At 42.7% G+C, this 20371-nt stretch overlaps 1 protein-coding gene across 1 annotated transcript; it reads left to right on the forward strand.

The window, feature by feature from the left end:
- Positions 1 to 78: 78 nt before the first annotated feature.
- LOC139375879 (coiled-coil domain 39 molecular ruler complex subunit) lies at positions 79 to 19613 on the forward strand. The gene is made up of 20 exons (XM_071117826.1): positions 79 to 639; positions 886 to 1005; positions 1252 to 1398; positions 1610 to 1768; positions 1945 to 2037; positions 2278 to 2406; positions 2804 to 2995; positions 3290 to 3393; positions 3653 to 3785; positions 4222 to 4416; positions 5049 to 5213; positions 5494 to 5631; positions 5780 to 5988; positions 6703 to 6826; positions 10117 to 10276; positions 11486 to 11592; positions 12007 to 12147; positions 12407 to 12586; positions 13571 to 13659; positions 19262 to 19613. Exons 1-20 carry the CDS (start codon positions 550 to 552, stop codon positions 19440 to 19442), a joined length of 2856 nt encoding a protein of 951 aa, XP_070973927.1. The 5' UTR covers positions 79 to 549; the 3' UTR covers positions 19443 to 19613.
- The last annotated feature ends 758 nt before the right edge of the window (positions 19614 to 20371 follow it).

Raw genomic sequence — 20371 nt, forward strand, 5'->3', positions numbered from 1 at the left:
TTGTTTAATTTTACTCCAGATGTTTCTCAAATAGTGATGGCCTTTGTACGCTACTGGCCTGAGAGTGAATGAACTATTCTTTAATGTGATTATTTTATTTAACTAGGAAAGTCAGTTAAGAACAAATTCTTATTTACAATGATGGCCTACAATGTTAAGTATGTAAGTTGGATAGAAAATAGGCAGGATGGTTTATTGTAAAATAGTAATTCAATTCTAACCTTTTGGTGTGATTCACAAAGTTTTTAGTGGATAAACTGAGTACAGTGACTCCGGTAGCATGCATTGCCAAGTGGTGGTAGTTGTGTGGCCCTCTTGTGACGCGTGCGATTTTATTTTACAACCGGATGATGTGGTAACTAACCACCTGACACGGTTGCTAGGGGCCAGCATTGACAACACGGCGGTTTTGTATCATGTTATGACCCTTTACAAGTTGTCAAAAATAGAACAAAGTAGCAATTTATTACTTATTGTAAATAATTAGTTGGCATATTGGACTGGCTTGATATTCAGTTCTAAAACTTGGAATTTAGTCATACAGAAAAAATGTCGAACATACTTTTATCCGAGGTAGGCTGGGACGAGGGTTTTGCCATCCCAGTTGCCAATGCAGAAAATAAAGGTTTGGAAGATGAGGTAAGTGTCTGTTAGCTAACAGTTTATTAGATTATCTGTACCAGAATATCTGACATTTAATTTGTTTCATCTGTATTTTATATAAATCGAAATATTTTTGCCCCAGTTACATAGCGGACAGTTGGTAGGTATCTAAATTAGTTAGCGAACGTTAGCTAGCTAAAACGAAACAGGTAACGTGACCTGGGATGAACATCAGTCCAATTTGAAATATGACTGTCATTTGCACTTCCTGCCTCTCCACAGCTTCAAATAAAACAAAATCAGAAGTTACAACTGGAGAACAAACTTGGTGGATACAAGGATAGAATACAAGCCATGGCTGAACACCTGACAAATGTTAGGCAGGAGTTATCTCAAACTCAGGTAAAGCTACTTGCCCATTTTGGAATTCCATGAAAATAGACTTCTGAGGTTCTGACCCAAAACTATTTAGCTCATGCATAGATCTACACACATTACTGCATGACTGGTAGTTATATTGCTAAGTAATTATGTTTATGCAAGGATGAATTAATAATGCCATGCAAACACAGGTATGACAGTAATCGTTTTGCAACAACTTTGAAATGCTGTCCTATAACTGGTTTATTTTTATCTGTACTGTATCAGGCTCTGTGCAAAGCCAGGGAGAAAGAGACTGAGTCGGAGATGCATTTCAAGGCCCTGGCAGAGAGAGAGGTGGGCCGCCTGCGTCAGGAGATTGCACAGCTGGACAACGAGCTTGGAGCTCTGAGGGAGAAGAAGAATGCACAAGAGGTTATTCTACGTACCATCAACATCCTGGTCTTTCTGTTCTAAAATAGAGGTCTTTCCTCAAAACAGCATTGGGTCTCTTTCTCTCTCTCCATGACTGAGAATTCTCTGGCCTGTAGTTCTATTTCCAACTGCTAGTATTCACCAGAACATACAATATATTCAGTGTATGTTCCACTGTATTAGATAAATGTCTAGCCATCTGTTTCCTCAGAACAACATCTTCAAAGCCACCCAGAAGCTGGAAGAGCTGAAAAGCCAGCTGAATTGGGACCAGCAGACCCTGGATGCCTGGCTTGAGGAGTCGGCACACAAGGACGAGGACACCATGGCCATCATCAAGTACGCCCAGCAGGACGAGAGCAGGATACGGGTACGTCATGGGTGTTGTGAGTGACTGATGGGGGTACGAAAACCCGGGTACCCTGTGTGGTCTTGGATCTCAGTTACAGTCGCAAGCAACTACATTCCTTTCAGGATCCTCTAGAATGAACAGTTCACTGACAATGGGATATTCTTAATGAACAGTACAACATTCTTTGTTTACAGGAGCTCACCTTGTTGATAGAGAAGATGACGCTTGAGGCCAACCAAAAGCACAAGGCACTGGACAACGAACTGACTGAGACCATATCAGCACAGGTCTAAAACACCAGCTATCTTACAGTTCAGTACATTAACTAGTACAGAACAACACAGGAATATCAGTCAATGTTCAATCACCCGCAACTAAGAATATTTTGTTGACATTTAAGCTACTGTGTGTCCATTGTTGACACACTAGAGATTTATACTTCCCACATCAAACAGAAAGCATTTATTCTTCCTTGTTGATATCCATCAGAGTGTGTCTCATGTATTGTAGTTGTGCTCTGCCAACAGATTGGTCTGGATAAGACAGCAGAAAACTTCCGCCAGGCTCACCTAGAGAGACAGGAGCTGATCCACCAGTGGGAGAACACCATCGAGCAGATGAAGAAAAGAGACAGTGAGATGCAGCAGTGTTCAATGGTAACCACTAGATGGCAGCCTGCAGTCATTACAGTCAGTCAGTCATACAATATTTGAGATGACGATGGGATATCATAGCCTGGATAAACCAGATTGAATGCTACACTCACTTTGCTTCACTATCATTTTGTCAAGTTCAACTAGGCTAGGAATATTATAGCAGTTTGAAACTATTGTAAAGACACTAGTTTACTTTTTCACATAATCACTTGGTCCAGAAACGATTACATGTGTTTTATAGGTATTTTCACCCCTTTTCATATTACGACACCTTCTTAAGATTAGTCCATCAAAATCATAAAAAGGGCTACATGAAAGTGACTGATGTACAACTGTGAAGTTTAAAACAAATAATGGTCTGACAATGTAAGCAATGGATTTTGCTATATATTTCCAGCTCCTCACCCAAGTCAACCAGGACATCAGAGAGAGGAATGGAGTGATCAAGGAGAAGAAGGCCTTCCTGGAGAGCGAGACGGAAAACAACAAGGAGTACGAGAAGAAGATAGCCATGGCCGACCGGCAGGCGGCCAAGCTGAGACGGGAGTTCCAGGAGCAGGAGAGTAACCGCACCAGACTACAGGACGAGGTGAGTCTGTCTGTTGTGTGTCTGTTGTCCCGAGCTTTCTTCCCAGGACGAAACATTAACAAATTAGTATTTCATCATTTGCAAATATTTACAGGCATTATAACATTGCAATTCATCAGCATTTATATGCATGTAATTACATTTATATTGTCTTGTTCAAGAAAGTGATTAAACAAGTGTAACCAAATCATTTAGTCAATGCTTTCTGCTGACAGGTATTTTTTATTCTGTATGACTTCTTTCTATGGGAATGATGGCTTGTCTTATATGTTATTATCACGTATCTTTTTCTAGTTGGAGAGTCTGAAAGGGACAGTGGACAGAGCAGCTACTGATGTCGAGTCCATGAGGTCCCAGCTAGCCAACATGAAAAAGGACATCCAGGACAAAAACAACAAGTGAGACATAGAGATTGGCAGGCCTCAGTACCAGTCAAATAGGAATAATTGGAGGCATCGTTTTGGGGGGAACTAACCGTTTACATTTAAATTAATCCCCTCACAGGGATTCTTTATGTAATTCTGTGGAACACCCACCCTCTCACTAGTTCTGGTGTGTGTGTGTGTGTGTGTGTGTGTGTGTGTGTGTGTGTGTGTGTGTGTGTGTGTGTGTGTGTGTGTGTGTGTGTGTGTGTGTGTGTGTGTAAACTTGGTCCAGGATAAAGGGGGCCAAGCTTCATAACACAGCCCTGGAGGAGAAGCTGAAGACAGTGACTGAGACGACCCTCAGCGTGGAGGAGAGGGCCGCTCAGATGGAGCAAGTACTGAAGGAAGAGGAGCAAACTATCAAAGTGAGTGCACTCTGCATGATAAAACAATGTTTTTGTTATAATATCAGTTTGTTTATCGGAAAGAGTGTCTGCATGGTACTGGGATGGCAGGCTGCGGTTGCGTTGAGCTAACCTGTGCATTTTACCTTGCAATGGTCACATGGTCACAATATGAACTCGATATCGCTAGATATTTAGAAGTATATGAACATTGTATCAGTCAAACTGATACATTAAATCCTATTCTGACTGACTGTATTCTCACATTTAGTTATTTTCATTTAGATGCTCTGATGTCATTCTATTCATTCCCATGAGGAATGTAGTGTTACATTGTGTATTGGTTCTCTTGTCTTTTTTTGGAGCTGGTTGACCTCAGTGTCACATTGTGTTGGTTAATGTACTCATGACCATGTTGTGGTGAACTGTCTCATTCTGCGTCTGTCGTGGGCTGCAGGACATGGACGCTCAGCTGCACCGCCACCGCGAGGTGCTGTTCCGTGAGAGCCAGGAGGTACAGGCCCTGAGGTTGAAGGAGAAAGACTCCATGGCCGTGCTCTCTGGGAGCCGGGTGGCTCTCTCCAACCTGGACAGCCGCCTCAGTAAACTGGACCAGAACTCCCTCAAGCAGCAGGAGATCATCTACAACCAGGCTAGACAGCAGAAACACTAGTCTTTCTCTAGTTGTTATTTTCCTATCACTAACAATATGCAATACCCACCCTGTTTATTATCTATGCATAGTCACTTTACCCCTACCTACGTGTACATATTACCTCAATTACCTCGACTAACCTGTACCCCCTGTATATAGCCTCGTTATTGTTATTTTATTGTTGCTCTTTTATTTTTTACTTTAGTTTATTTAGTAAATGTTTTTTTCTTAACTCATATTTTTCTTAACTGCTGTGTTGGTTAAGGGCTTGTAATTAAGCATTTCACTGTAAGGTCTGTTGTAATCGGCGCGTGTGACAAATAACATTCGACTTGAATAGTAATAACAGCATGGTCATACAACAGACGCTTTCAGATAGCCCTTAGACCACTGTCATATGATCAATATCTATTTCTACCACCATGACCGTTATAGCTAGTGTTCGCCCTAATATCATCACATCTCCCTCTACCATTAGGGTAAACAAATCAAATCTTTTCAGTGTCCTGAGGGGGGGGAAAGGTGTTGTCGTGCCCTCTTCACGACCTATACAGCTGGTCTTGAGGTGTATGCTTGGTGTAGTGGGTACATCACTAACTCCCTCTCCACCTCAAACTTTGCTACTCCAGGACTTCCAGATCCAGCTGCTGGAGAGGAAGATGTTGCGTCTGCGTGGCGAGGTGAACACGGAGGAGAAGCAGGTCCTGGAGAACAAGGCCCAAAAGCTGGCCCACAGGCTGGAAGAGAAGAAGAGGACTGCCACCATGCTCACCACCCAACTCAAGAAGCTCCAGGTGGACAGACCTCTCTTGTACTGTAGAATGTTCTTGATACAATTTTTCCTGATGATTTGGGTATTTCTGTTGTTTTTGTCACCTTAAAAGTAGGAAGACTATTTCTTGCAACCCTATCTTATCATAGAAATCATCAAAAATGTTTGGTGTTTTTTTTCCTCAGATTTTCTATGTTTTCAAATTAGTCTCTATTTACAGTTACCATATAATTACATTTGAACTAATCATAAAAAAATATTTATAGACATTCTGTGATTTTACTGTTTCTGTCGTCTGACAGGATGATATTCGCTGTGTGAGGAAAGAGGCGGAGAAGACAGGAGCTGAGAAGAGTGACCTAACCACCAAGATCGAGGAGCTGCACCTGTTCAACCACATCTCCGACAAGGAACTGAAGAAGCTCCGGTTCAAGAAGCAGGTGAGAACGCAGGCGCACACACACACAGTCACTGTCACTGCAGTTTTACTCAGCCAACCTTGACTTTATCAATCTTATTAAATAAAACGATTATGTGAAACTCATACTCTTACACAGCCACTCGTTGCCTCTGACCTTTGACCTTCAGGACACCATGGTGGAGGACAACATCCTGAAGCTGGAGATCAAGCGTCTGCGTGACCTGCTGTACAACAAGGCGGACAGCGTGCTCTCACTGGAGAAGCGGCGGCTGCAGCTGCAGACGGCCATGAGGGAACGGGAGGAGGAGATTAAAGCGCACCGGGAGATGCTCAACAAGCAGGTCAAGATCACTGACCAGGAGCGCCAAGGACTCAGGTATGTCTAAGACGGGCTCCCAAAAGATACCCTATTACCCATACAGTATAGTGACGTGTTCTTAAAGGGATACTTTGGGATTTTGGCTGTGGGGGCTATTTATCTGATGCCTTTAAACCCTGAACCTGGTCATGGGGGTCCACAGGGTGTGCAGGCTTTTTCTCCTTCCCAGTACTAACATACCTGGGCCCATATTCAGATAGAGTATTTTAGATCATAATGAATAAGATTGTATGGACGGGGGGGGACTGATTCCAGATCAGCACTCCTACTCTGAGATGCTCTCTGAATACAGGGCTTGATGATCCAGTGCCATACGAGGGGGGTTGTGTTTGTTTTGCCCAGGGCTCATATAAAGTGGTAATGCGGCACTTGAAAAGAAAGATGTCAAATGAATTGAACATAGGATAGCTAGACACTTGGTGTTTTGAGCCATTGTGTATACTCTATGTCTAATCAAATCAAGCTTTATTTATACAGCACATTTCAGACATGCAATGCAATGTGCGTCACGGGAAAAAATAAATCAAAACAATGGAAACTAAAATATTTACTACATAAGAATAACAATAAAAACTTCTCTGAAATATGCCTCAAGCTTAGCACATTTTAAATGTGGAGGAAATTTCACATAGGTTTACGGGGGTAGGATTTATCAGGTCGGGAAGAGCACTCTCAAATTATTCTATGCATACATTGATTGGTTAATTTCAGTGCTGAGGTGCATGAGAGACTGTCCAAGGTCGACAAAATGAGGAAACGCTATGAGATTATGACTGTCTCAATGGCTGCTCCCGAGGGAGAAGAGGAAAAATCACAGGCTTATTATGTGATCAAGGTGAGAATTCCTTCAGACACCAAAACAAATTCACCAGCCAACTATTGCTTCAGTTAATAATTGATTTGGCTTATTGTGAAAAAATATATACAGTGTCAAGAAAAAGTACAGTGGGGAGAACAAGTATTTGATACACTGCCGATTTTGCAGGTTTACCTACTTACAAAGCATGTAGAGGTCTGCAATTTTTATCATAGGTACACTTCAACTGTGAGAGACGGAATCTAAAACAAAAATCCAGAAAATCACATTGTATGATTTTTATGTAATTCATTTGCATTTTATTGCATGACATAAGTATTTGATACAGCAGAACTTAATATTTGGTACAGAAACCTTTGTTTGCAATTACAGAGATCATACGTTTCCTGTAGTTCTTGACCAGGTTTGCACACACTGAGGCAGGGATTTTGGCCCACTCCTCCATACAGACCTTCTCCAGATCCTTCAGGTTTCGGGGCTGTCTATTGGGTTCAGGTCTGAAGACTGGCTAGGCCACTCCAGGACCTTGAGATGCTTCTTACGGAGCCACTCCTTAGTTGCCCTGGCTGTGTGTTTCGGGTCGTTGTCATGCTGAAAGACCAGGTCACGACCCATCTTCAATGCTCTTACTGAGGCAAGGAGGTTGTTGGCCAAGATCTCGCGATACATGGCCCCATCCATCCTCCCCTCAATACGGTGCAGTCGTCCTGTCCCCTTTGCAGAAAAGCATCCCCAAAGAATGATGTTTCCACGTCCATGCTTCACGGTTGGGATGGTGTTCTTGGGGTTGTACTCATCCTTCTTCTTCCTCCAAACATGGCGAGTGGAGTTTAGACCAAAAAGCTATATTTTTGTCTCATCAGACCACATGACCTTCTCCCATTCCTCCTCTGGATCATCCAGATGGTCATTGGCAAACTTCAGACGGGCCTGGACATGCGCTGGCTTGAGCAGGGGGACTTTGCGTGCACTGCAGGATTTTAATCCATGACGGCATAGTGTGTTACTAATGGTTTTCTTTGAGACTGTGGTCCCAGCTCTCTTCAGGTCATTGACCAGGTCCTGCCGTGTAGTTCTGGGCTGATCCCTCACCATCCTCATGATCATTGATGCCCCACAAGGTGAGATCTTGCATGGAGCCCCAGACCGAGGGTGATTGACCGTCATCTTGAACTTCTTCAATTTTTTAATAATTGCGCCAACAGTTGTTGCCTTCTAACCAAGCTGCTTGCCTATTGTCCTGTAGCCCATGCCAGCCTTGTGCAGGTCTACAATTTTGGCCATTGTGGAGAGGTTGGAGTCTGTTTGATTGAGTGTGTGGACAGGTGTCTTTTATACAGGTAACGAGTTCAAACAGGTGTAGTTAATACAGGTAATGAGTGGAGAACAGGAGGGCTTCTTAAAGAAAAACTAACAGGTCTGTGAGAGCCGGAATTCTTACTGGTTGGTAGGTGATCAAATACTTATGTCATGCAATAAAATGCAAATTAATTACTTAAAAATTATACAATGTGATTTTCTGGATTTTTGTTTTAGATTCCGTCTCTCCCAGTTGAAGTGTACCTATGATCAAAATTACAGACCTCTACATGCTTTTTAAGTAGGAAAACCTGCAAAATCGGCAGTGTATCAAATACTTGTTCTCCCCACTGTATGTGAACTCTTTGGAATTACCTGGATTTCTGCATAAATCGGTCATATAATTTGACAACAATAGACAAACACAGTCTGCTTAATCTAATAACACACAAACAATTATACGTTTTTATGTCTTTATTGAACACACCGTGTAAACATTCACAGTCAATGGTGGAAGAAGTATGTAAACCCTTGGATTTAATAACTGGTTGACCCTCCTTTGGCAGCAATAACCTCAACCAAACGTTTTCTATAGTTGCGGATCAGACCTGCACAACAGTCAGGAGGAATTTTGGACCATACCTCTTTAAAAAACTGTTTCAGTTCAGCAATATTCTTGGGATGTCTGGTGTGAACCGCTCTCGAGGTCATGCCATAGCATCTCCATCGGGTTGTGGTCAGGATTTTCTTCTGTTGAAGCCATTCTTTTGTTGATTCACTTCTGTGTTTTGGGTCGTTGTCCTTTTGCATCACACAACTTCTGTTGAGCTTCAATTGGGGGACAGAGCCTTACATTCTCCTGCAAAATGTCTTGATAAACATGGGAATTAATTTTTCCGTCGATGATAGCAAGTTGTCCAGGCCCTGGCACAGCAAAGGAGCCCAAACCATGATGCTCCCTTCACCATACTTTACAGTTGGGATGAGGTTTTGATGTTGGTGTGCTGTGCCGTTTTTTTCTCCATACAGTGTTGTGTTTCTTCCAAACAACTCAACTGTAGTTTAATCTGTCCACAGAATATTTAGCCAATAGCGCTGTGGAACATCCAGGTGCTCTTTTGCGAACTTCAGACGTGCAGCAATGTTTTTTTTGGACAGCATTGGCTTCTTCTGTGGTGTCCTCCCATGAACATCATTCTTTAGTGTTTTACATATCGTAGACTCGTCAACAGAGAAGTTAGCATGTTCCAGAGATTTCTGTAAGTCTTTAGCTGACACTAGGATTATTCTTAACCTCATTGAGCATTCTGCGCTGTGCTCTTGTAGTCATCTTTGCAGGATGGCCACTCCTTGGGAGAGTAGCAACAGTGCTGAACTTTCTCCATTCATAGACATTTTGTTTTACTGTGGACTGATGAACATCAAGGCTTTTAGAGATACTTTTGTAACCCTTTTCAGCTTTATGCAAGTCAACAATTCTTAATCTTAGGTCTTCTGAGATCTCTTTTGTTCGAGGCATGTTTCACATCAGGCAATGCTTCATGTGAATAGCAAAATCAGATTTTGTGAGCGTTTTTTATATTCCAGGGCAGCTCTAACCAAAATCTCCAATCTCATCTCATTGATTAGACTCCAGGTTAGCTGACTCCTGACTCCAATTAGCTTTTGGAGAAGTCTTTAGCCTAGGGGTTCACATACTTTTTTCAACCTATACTGAATGTTTAAATTATGTATTCAATATAGGCAAGAAAAATACAATAATTTGTGTGTTATTAGTTTAAGCACACTGTGTTTGTCTATTGTTGTGACTTAGAGGAAGATCAGATCACATTTCTTGACTAATTTATGCAGAAATCCAGGTAATTCCAAAGGGTTCACATACTTTTTCTTGCAACTGTAGTTTTGACAGTTGTTAATTGTTTTGAGAACATGGAACTTTGTTTACAAATCAATTGACAAAAACGTTGTACCATTTTACTTTCTACCGTGGGTGATGTGCTTTTCATAAGGCTGCCCAAGAGAAAGAGGAGCTCCAACGCGAGGGAGACGATTTGGACGCCAAGATCCGCAAGATGGAGAAGGAGATCCGAGCGCTGGAGAACACTCTCCACGTCGTCAACAGCCGCAACACAACCTATCGCAAATCCTTCAACAAAGTGACTGAGTCCAGTGCGTACTGTATGAGGAAAGGTTCCCTGTCAGATAAACTGATTCCAACAAATCAAATCAAATTTTATTGGTCACATACACATGATTAGCAGATGTTCATGTGAGTGTAGCGAAATGCTTGTGCTTCTAGTTCCGACCATGCAGTAATATCTAACAAGTAATCTAACAATTTCACAACAACTACCTTATATACACAAGTGTAAAGAAATGATTAAGAATGTGTACATATAAATATATAGATGAGCGATGGCCGAACTGCATAGGCAAGATGCAGTAGATGGTATAGAGTACAGTATATACATATGGCATGAGTAATGTAGGGTATGTAAACATTATATAAAGTGTCATTGTTTAAGTAACTAATGATACATTTATTACATCCAATTATTAAAGTGGCTAGAGATTGAGCCTCGGACTCTGTGCCTCCCCCCCCCCCCCCCCCCCAAAAAAAAAGATGACACAAATATGCCAGCTATAAATATTGACTCTATGCCATCACCATAGTAACACAAGCATCAATGTTATCAGTTTTCTATATCTATGAAGGGAAAACCCAACATAATCAGATGAGAGGATATACTGTTTATAAACAATTTTATAACTTTAATGTGGTGGTTGTTTTGTACTGTTGTTCTGTTCAGATCCTTTTATACTCTTTGTTTTAGTTTTTTACTCCTTTTTCTCCCCGATTGGCAGTTAGTCTTGTCCCATCACTGCAACTCCTGTACGGACGAGGCGAAGGTCGAGAGCCATGCGTCCTCCGAAACACGACCCCGCCAAGTCGCACTGCTTCTTGACACAATGTCCGCTTAACCTGGAAGCCAGCCGCACCAATGTGTCGGAGGAAACACCTCACAACTGGCGAAGGGTCACTGTGCATGTGCCTGGCCCGCCACAGGATTCGCTATAGCGCGATGGGACAAGGACGTCCTGGCCGGCCAAATGCTTCCCAGACGACGGTGGGCCAATTGTGCGTCACCTCATGGTTCTCCCATTCGCGGCCGGCTGCGACACAGCCCGAGATTGAACCTGGATCTGTAGTGAAACCTCAAGCACTGCAGTGCCTTAGACTGCTGCGCCACTCGGGAGGCCTTCCTTTTAAACTCTGTTTTGTTTTTTTATTTCTTGCTTCATGCTGTAAAGTGTGTTGGTACAACCCTTTAATGTTTTTATAGAAGTTAACAATGAACCCAAAACTCTGTTTTGAAGGTGAGGAGTATCAGGAGAAACTGAAGCTGGATGAGCAGAAGAGAGCTGCTGAGGAGAAGTACAAGTACAAGAGGAGGCAGATCCGAGAACTGCAGGAGGACATTCAGGTACTTCTCCACCAAACTAACCATGACTGGGGTCAGGAGTTTTACTGGACTACTTAACCTGATCAGGAAAACTCCTGGTCCTAGACTTGACGTGAGCATGGGTTTTCCACCAGGCCATCATCTTCTCACATGAAACTGGAGTAGAATCATCTTTTGTGTACTTAATTTCCATGTTGTTACTTTACCTCTCTGTCTCTCTCATGTACAGTGTGTTAGACATGTCCTAAAGCCCTGTCATGATCTCTTTCGTCTTCATCACACGCCTTACATTGGCTGCTCGTGTCCAAGAACAACAGGTCCAATATAGACTTGTCTGACAACTCACTCTTAACTACCAGACAGTGCAATCATAACTGTGTGTGTGTGTGTGTGTGTGTGCGTGCGTGCGTGCGTGCGTGTGATTTAAATCGGAAGGGCATGAACAATACACTCGACAACCTGCTTCAAGAGGAGGCCATTCAGAATGTGAGGACTGAAGAGACCCAGTCACATATCATGTCTCTGAACAGAGAACTGGTTTCCCAGCAGGAGAAACTCCACAGGGTCACTAAGCAGGTTTGATACCACCACCCAACAATTCACACCATCGCAACAAGTGAGTTCACACCATTCTTCAATGACGAAAGAAAAACATGAAATATGAAATGTACTTTACTGTAGCCCCCTTATGTATGCATTCATAAAGCCTTTATAACAGCTACACAAGACGTCTGTCATAGGCAGTCATAAACATTAGTTGGTCATAGGGTCAGGAAAAAATCCTGGCCCTACTTATCACTGCTCTGTGTTCATCCCTTGCTATCCTCCATGACAGTGCTCCAAACTGACCAAAGAGATCCGGTCGGCCAAGAAGGCCAAGGAGGAGACATTTGAGGAGAGGGACATTGAGCTGAGGGAGCTGAAGGACTTCAATAAGAATATCAACAAGATGCTGCTGGTTGCCATGGAGGAACAACCTGACCTCAGATCAGCTCTACACATGTACTTTGTCCAGGTAGCCTTCTTTTCTTTTTACTATAAAAAGTAGGGCCTCCCGGGTGGCGTAGTGGGCGCTGTACTGTAGCGCCAGCTGTGCCATCAGAGACTCTGGGTTCGCGCCTAGGCTCTGTCGTAACCGGCCGCGACCGGGAGGTCCATGGGGCGACGCACAATTGGCCTAGCGTCGTCCGGGTTAGGGAGGGCTTGGCCGGTAGGGATATCCTGTCTCATCGCGCACCAGCGACTCCTGTGGCGGGCCGGGCGCAGTGCGCGCTAACCAAGGTTGCCTGGTGCACGGTGTTTCCTCCGACATATTGGTGCGGCTGGCTTCCGGGTTGGATGCACGCTGTGTTAAGAAGCAGTGCGGCTTGGTTGGGTTGTGTATCGGAGGACTCATGACTTTCAACCTTCGTCTCTCCCAAGCCCGTACGGGAGTTGTAGCGATGAGACAAGATAGTAGTAACAATTGGATACCACGAAATTGGGGCGAAGAGAAAAAAAAAAAAGTATGATATTTTTCTTCATACACCTGATAATAGTCTTTGAAAAAAGATGCCACCTAGAACCAAGATGGGTTCTTCAATTAGTAGAATCCTTTCACTAATACGAGGTTCATGTGAAACCTTTTACCAGTAAATAAAAAAAAATCACAACCAAAGGGTTCTCCTATGGGGAGAAACAAAGAAAAAAATTCTAAAAGTGTAGGTGTGTGAATGATACCTTTTTAGCCTTGTAGAGTTGGGCAAGGCAATGACATTCTGAAATTCTGACAGCGAATTGCCCTGATGATGTTAGTTGATTCCAGGAAATGCAAAATGTAAGGTTTTAGGGATAGCTAGGTTTCAAACCAATCTAATAAATCTAAACTAATCCATTTCTGGCAACTCACTCTAAAAGCAAACAAGAAGTTGACCCATCCCATTAAGTCTCATTTTGGATGGCCTTTTACTCAGGACTTAAAAAGGTCTAATTTAATTTGTGTGTACTGTATGCGTCCCAGGCCAACTTGCCCCTGCCGTCTCCTGCCTCCACCCCTTCCAGCCGACAGAGCTCAAAGACTAACTCTGCTCGCAGCTCTGTCTCTCTCAGGTACGTCACAACTATTTTACACAGTCTATCTAGCTCAGGGGTCTACAATATACACTCTGTAGCCAAATACCCTCTAGAGATACTTTTTGGGGGCCAACGGGTAAAAATGAGAGACTCACAGTTAGGGACATATCTGAAAGCTACATTCCTTTTCTTCCTGACACATTTTAAAACCCCAAAGGTTTTTCCTGTTTAGCTGTTTTTTGGATGCCTTGTTTTTAGATTGCTACAACGGAATTGTCCATACTGTTATTTCTGAATCTCAAAAGTTTCCAATAATATCTCCTGATAATTTACACAGAGTACAAAACATTAGGAATACCTTCCTAATATTGAGTTGAACCCCCTTTTGCCCTCAGAACAGCCTCAATTTGTCAGTGCATGGACGAAAGCATTCCACAGGGATGCTGGCCCATGTTGACTCCAATGTTTCCCACAGGTGTGTGAAGTTGGCTGGATTTCCTTTGGGTGGTGGACCATTCTTGATATACAGGGGAAACTGTTGAGAGTGAAAAACCCAGCAGCGTAGCAGTTCTTGACACAAACCGGTGTCAACCTACTACCATACACCGTTCAAACGCACTTAATCTTTTGTCTTGCCCATTCACCCTTTGAATGGCACACATACAGTGCATTCGGAAAGTATTCAGACCCCTTCCCTTTTTCTACATTGTGTTAGTCTTATTTTTAAATGGATTAAATCAATTTCTACACACAATACCCCATAATTAAAAAAAATATATATATATTTTTTTTTTTTGCCTTTATTCAACCAGGTAGGCAAGTTGAGAACAAGTATTCATTTACTACTGCGACCTGGCCAAGATAAAGCAAAGCAGGTCGACACATACAACAACACAGAGTTACACATGGAGTAAAATAAACATACAGTCAATAATACAGTAGAAAAATAAGTCTATATACAATGTGAGCAAATGAGGTGAGATAAGGGAGGTAAAGGCAATAAATAGGTCATGGTGGCGAAGTAAATACAACATAGCAAGTAAAACACTGGAATGGTAGATTTGCAGTAGGTGAATGTGCAAAGTAGAAATACTGGGGTGCAAAGGAGCAAAATAAATAAATACAGTAGGGGAAGAGGTAGTTGTTTGGGATATTTATAGATGGGCTATGTACAGGTGCGGTGATCTGTGAGCTGCTCTGACAGATGGTTCTTAAAGCTAGTGAGGGAGATAAGTGTTTACATTTTCAGAGATTTTTGTAGTTTGTTCCAGTCATGGGCAGCAGAGAACTGGAAATAGAGGCGGCCAAAGAAGGAATTGGCTTTGGGGGTGACCAGAGAGATATACCTGCTGGAGCGCATGCTACGGGTGGGTGCTGCTATGTTGACCAGCGAGCTGAGATAAGGGGGGACTTTATCTAGCAAGGTCTTGTAGATGACCTGGAGCCAGTGGGTTTGGCGACGAGTATGAAGCGAGGGCCAGCCAACGAGAGCGTACAGGTCGTAGTGGTGGGTAGTATATGAGGCTTTGGTGACAGAACGGATGGCACTGTGATAGACTGCATCCAATTTATTGAGTAGGGTATTGGAGGCTATTTTGTAAATGACATCGCCGAAGTCGAGGATCGGTAGGATGGTCAGTTTTACGAGGGTATGTTTGGCAGCATGAGTGAAGGATGCTTTGTTGCGAAATAGGAAGCCAATTCTAGATTTAACTTTGGATTGGAAATGTTTGATGTGAGTCTGGAAGGAGAGTTTACAGTCTAACCAGACACCTAGGTATTTGTAGTTGTCCACATATTGTAAGTCAGAACCGTCCAGAGTAGTGATGCTCGACAGGCGGGCAGGTGCAGGCAGCGATCGGTTGAAAAGCATGCATTTAGTTTTACTTGTATTTAAGAGCAGTTGGAGGCCACGGAAGGAGAGTTGTATGGCATTGAAGCTCGTCTGGAGGGTTGTTAACACAGTGTCCAAAGAAGGGCCAGAAGTATACAGAATGGTGTCGTCTGCGTAGAGGTGGATCAGAGACTCGCCAGCAGCAAGAGTGACATCATTGATGTATACAGAGAAGAGAGTCGGCCCAATAATTGAAACCTGTGGCACCCCCATAGAGACTGCCAGAGACCCGGACAAGAGACCCTCCGATTTGACACACTGAACTATCAGAGAAGTAGTTGGTGAACCAGGCGAGGCAATCATTTGAGAAACCAAGGCTGTTGAGTCTGCCGATGAGGATTTATTTTTTTATTTTTTTTATTTCACCTTTATTTAACCAGGTAAGCTAGTTGAGAACAAGTTCTCATTTGCAACTGCAACCTGGCCAAGATAAAGCATAGCAGTTCGACACATACATCAACACAGAGTTACACATGGAATGAAGAAAACATACAGTCAATAATACAGTAGAAAAAAAATAAAAGTCTATATACAGTGAGTGCAAGTAAGGTCAAATAAGGGAGTTAAGGCAATAAATAGGCCAATAGGCGAAGTAATAACAATATGGCAATTAAACACTGGAATGGTAGATGTGCAAAAGATGGATGTGCAAGTAGAGATACTGTGGTGCAAAAGGAGCAAAATAAATAAATACAGTATGGGAATGAGGTAGATAGATGGGCTGTATACAGATGGGCTATGAACAGGTGCAGTGATCTGTGAGCTCCAATCTTTGGGAATCTCAGACGACACGAAAGAGAGGTTGAACAGGCTAGTAATAGGGGTTGCAACAATTTCGGCAGATAATTTTAGAAAGAAAGGTTCCAGATTGTCTAGCCCGGCTGATTTATAGGGGTCCAGATTTTGCAGCTCTTTCAGAACATCAGCTGACATGATTTGGGAGAAGGAGAAATGGGGAAGGCTTGGGTGAGTTGCTGTGGGGGGTGCAGTGCTGTTGACCGGGGGTAGGGGTAGCCAGGTGGAAAGCATGGCCAGCCGAAGAAAAATGCTTATTGAAATTCTCAATCATAGTGGATTTATCGGTGGTGACAGAGTTTCCTATCCTCAGTGCAGTGGGCAGCTGGGAGGAGGTGTTCTTATTCTCCATGGACTTTACAGTGTCCCAGAACTTTGAGTTTGTGTTGCAGGAAGCAAATTTCTGCTTGAAAAAGCTAGCCTTGGCTTTTCTAACTGCCTGTGTATATTGGTTTCTAACTTCCCTGAAAAGTTGCACATGTTGATGCAGAACGCCACAGGATGTTTTTGTGTTGGTTAAGGGAAGTCAGGTCTGGAGAGAACCAAGGGCTATATCTGTTCCTGGTTGTACATTTCTTGAATGGGGCATGCTTATTTAAGATGGTGAGGAAGGAATTTTTAAAAAATACCCAGGCATCCTCTACTGACGGGATGAGGTCAATATCCTTCCAGGATACCCGGGCCAGGTCGATTAGAAAGGCCTGCTCGCTGAAGTGTTTTAGGGAGCGTTTGACAGTGATGAGGGGTGGTCGTTTGATCGCAGACCCAAAAACAGAATACACCTCTGAAAACGGCAGAGGTATATTTAGAGGGCAAGTTGGTTAGGATGATATCTATGATGGTGCCCGTGTTTACAGCTTTGGGGTTGTACCTGGTAGGTTCATTGATAATTTGTGTGAGATTGAGGGCATCAAGCTTAGATTGTAGGATGGCCGGGGTGTTAAGCATGTCCCAGTTTAGGTCACCTAGCAGCACGAGCTCTGAAGATAGATGGGGGGCAACCAGTTCACATATGGTGTCAAAGTGAAAGTCAGGTTTTTAGAAATGTTTGCAAAATAAATAAAAAACAGATACCTTATTTGCAAAAGTATTCAGACCCTTTACTATGAGACTCAAAATTGAGCTCGGTTGCATCCTGTTTCCATTGATCATCCTTGAGATGTTTCTACAACTTGATTGGAGTCCATCTGTGGTAAATTCAATTTATTGGACATGATTTGGAAAGGCAGAAACCTGTCTATATAAGGTCACATAGTTGACAGTGCATGCCAGAGCAAAAACCAAGCCATGAGGTTGAAGGAATAGTCCATAGAGCTCCGAGACAGGATTGTGTTGAGGCACAGATCTAGGGAAGGGTACAAAAACAATTCTGTAGCGTTGAAGGTCCCCAAGAACACAGTGGCCTCCATCATTTTTAAATGGAAGATGTTTGGAACCACCAAGACTCTTCCTAGAGCTGGCCGACTGGCCAAACTGAGCAATCGGGGGAGAAGGGCCTTGGGGTGTGTTCATAAATTCAATCTGGAGTGCCAGAGTGGGCTCAGAGTGTGCTCTGGGCATTCATAAATTCAGAGCGTTGTACAATTGTCTGTTCGTAAATCCGGAGTGTTTCGCTCTCGGAGCGTTCAGAATGCACATTGCTAAAGTTGGCTAGCTTGCTAGCTACTTCCAGACACAAATGAGACAACACCTCACTCTAACCATTTTACTCGCCCTTGCAGAGTTATCCAGAGCCTTGGTGACTAACTGTGCTGTTGGCAACAATTGAATTAAGCTTTTTTGCCAATGTTTACCTACACCGGCCATATTCTGCTGGTGTTGAGCGTTTGTAAATTCATCAGTTATTCTGCTCTCTGGCACACTCAGACAATAAAGCTCTGAAATCAGAGGGAATTTACGAATGCACCCCTGGTCAGGGAGTTGACCAATGCTCACTCTGACAGAGCTCCAGAGTTCCTCTGGAGATGGGAGAACATTCCAGAACAACAACCATCTCTGCAGCACTCCACTGATCAGGCCTTTATGGTAGAGTGGCCAGACGGAAGCCACTCCTCAGTAAAAGGCACATAACAGCCCGTTTGGAGTTTGCCAAAATGTACCTAAAGGACTCTCAGACCATGAGAAACAAGATTCTCTGGTCTGATGAAACCAAGATTGAACTCTTTGGCCTGAATGCCAAGCATCACGTCTGGACGAATACCTGGCACCATTCCTATGGTGAAGCTTGGGGGTGGCAGCACCATGCTGTGGGACTGGGAGAGGCAGGGACTGGGAGACTAGTCAGGATCGAGGGAAAGATGAATGGAGCAAAGTACAGAGAGATCCTTGATGAAAACCTAATCCAGAGTGCTCAGGACCTCAGACTGGGGTGAAGGTTCACCTTCCAACAGGACAACGACCCTAAGCAGACAGCCAAGACAACGCAGGAGTAGCTTCGGGACAAGTCTCTGAATGTCCTTAAGTGGCCCAGCCAGAGCCTGGACTTGAACCTGATCAAACATCTCTGGAGAAACCTGAAAATAGCTGTGCAGCTTCACTCCATTTATTTTAATGATTTATTTGCAAACATTTAAAAAAAAATGTTTTTTGCATTGTCATTATGGGTTATTGTGTGTAGATTGATGAGGGGGGAAAAAACAATTTAATCCATTTTAGAATAAGGCTATAATGTAACAAAATTTGGGAAAAGTCAAGGGGTCTGAATACTTTACAAATGCACTGTACACAATCCATGTCTCAATTGTCTTAAGGCTTAGAAATCCTTCCTTAACCGGTCTTCTACTGATCAAAGTTGATTTAACAGGTGACATCAATAAGGGATAATAGTTTTCATCAGGATTCACCTGGTCAGTCTGTCATGGAAAGAGCATATTTTGTACACTCATTGTATATCAATATGTTCTTGTAAAATATAGCTTCTTAAATGTATTTTGTATTTTTCCATTGCAGGTCAGCTGGGTCTTCAGCCAGCAGCAGCCCAAGGGCGGCGTCAGTGCAGTCTCCCCCTGTTAAGACTCTGGAGCTGGGTCTGGGGTTGTCCGTTACGTCCCCTCCTCTCACCTCTCCACGGGACTCCCATCCACCCAGCTCCACCAGCAGCAGCAGCGGTAGCAAGCGCCAGAGCCCATAGAGAAACCCCACAATAGGACAGCCTCACTTACAGCACCAGAAGGCTAATGTGACTGTAGTGCCATTAGGAAAGAGAATGTGTGTCACTGTTCAATGTGTACTGAACAACTGTTTGGTGAGTTGATTTGATTTGCATGTTGTTGTTTTTTTGTTTTTTTTACGAACTGGGACAACTTGGCAGTGATTTGAGAAATACACTTAAATAATATATGATTTACCTTTTCTTTGAAGGCACATATTTTCCATTTGTCAGCTAACCTTTATAGAATTGTATTGTAAATGTGCATAAAAAATATGTACTTTTTCTAAATTAATTTTTACTCCTGGCAATGTGTTTCTGGATATATCCCAATAAAATAGATGGTTGCTGTCAGAATTATCAATTAGTTGATAATACACTTGTTTTGTTTAAATGCCCAATGTAGTCAAAAACGTTTTTTTTCTGTGTTTTATATATATTTCCACACTATGAGGTTGGAATAAGACTGTTAAAATTATGATAATGCCCTTTTAGAGTAAGAGCTGTTTGAAAAGACCACCTGAAATGTAAGGCTTTTTTGGTGGGATGGTGTTTTGGCCTGCCTGGTGACCAAATTCTTGCTTGAGAAATTGCTCTTTGTTAAGGAGCTATTTTTGTTTATTTTTTAAATTTTAATTGAAAACAATCACAGTAAGGTACTTAATTGTTACCCAGAAATTATGTGTAATTGAGATTTTAAAAACGGTTTCATTGGACCTTTAAAAAATACTGGTTGAGGTTTTGACATAAAATGTTGTGAGATAGATATATGGAACAACTTCCTCATAGCTATTAAAATAGTTCAAGAGGAGGTGGTTTGCCCATTTTCTGAAATCACTTGTGCCTCAAATGAATTTTTGAAAACCTGGGCATTATGTAAAAGGCAAATCCCTCCCACGATGAATAGAAGA

Source organism: Oncorhynchus clarkii, chromosome 20 (genome assembly GCF_045791955.1).
Source record: "Oncorhynchus clarkii lewisi isolate Uvic-CL-2024 chromosome 20, UVic_Ocla_1.0, whole genome shotgun sequence".
Classification (NCBI taxonomy): Eukaryota; Metazoa; Chordata; class Actinopteri; order Salmoniformes; family Salmonidae; genus Oncorhynchus; species Oncorhynchus clarkii.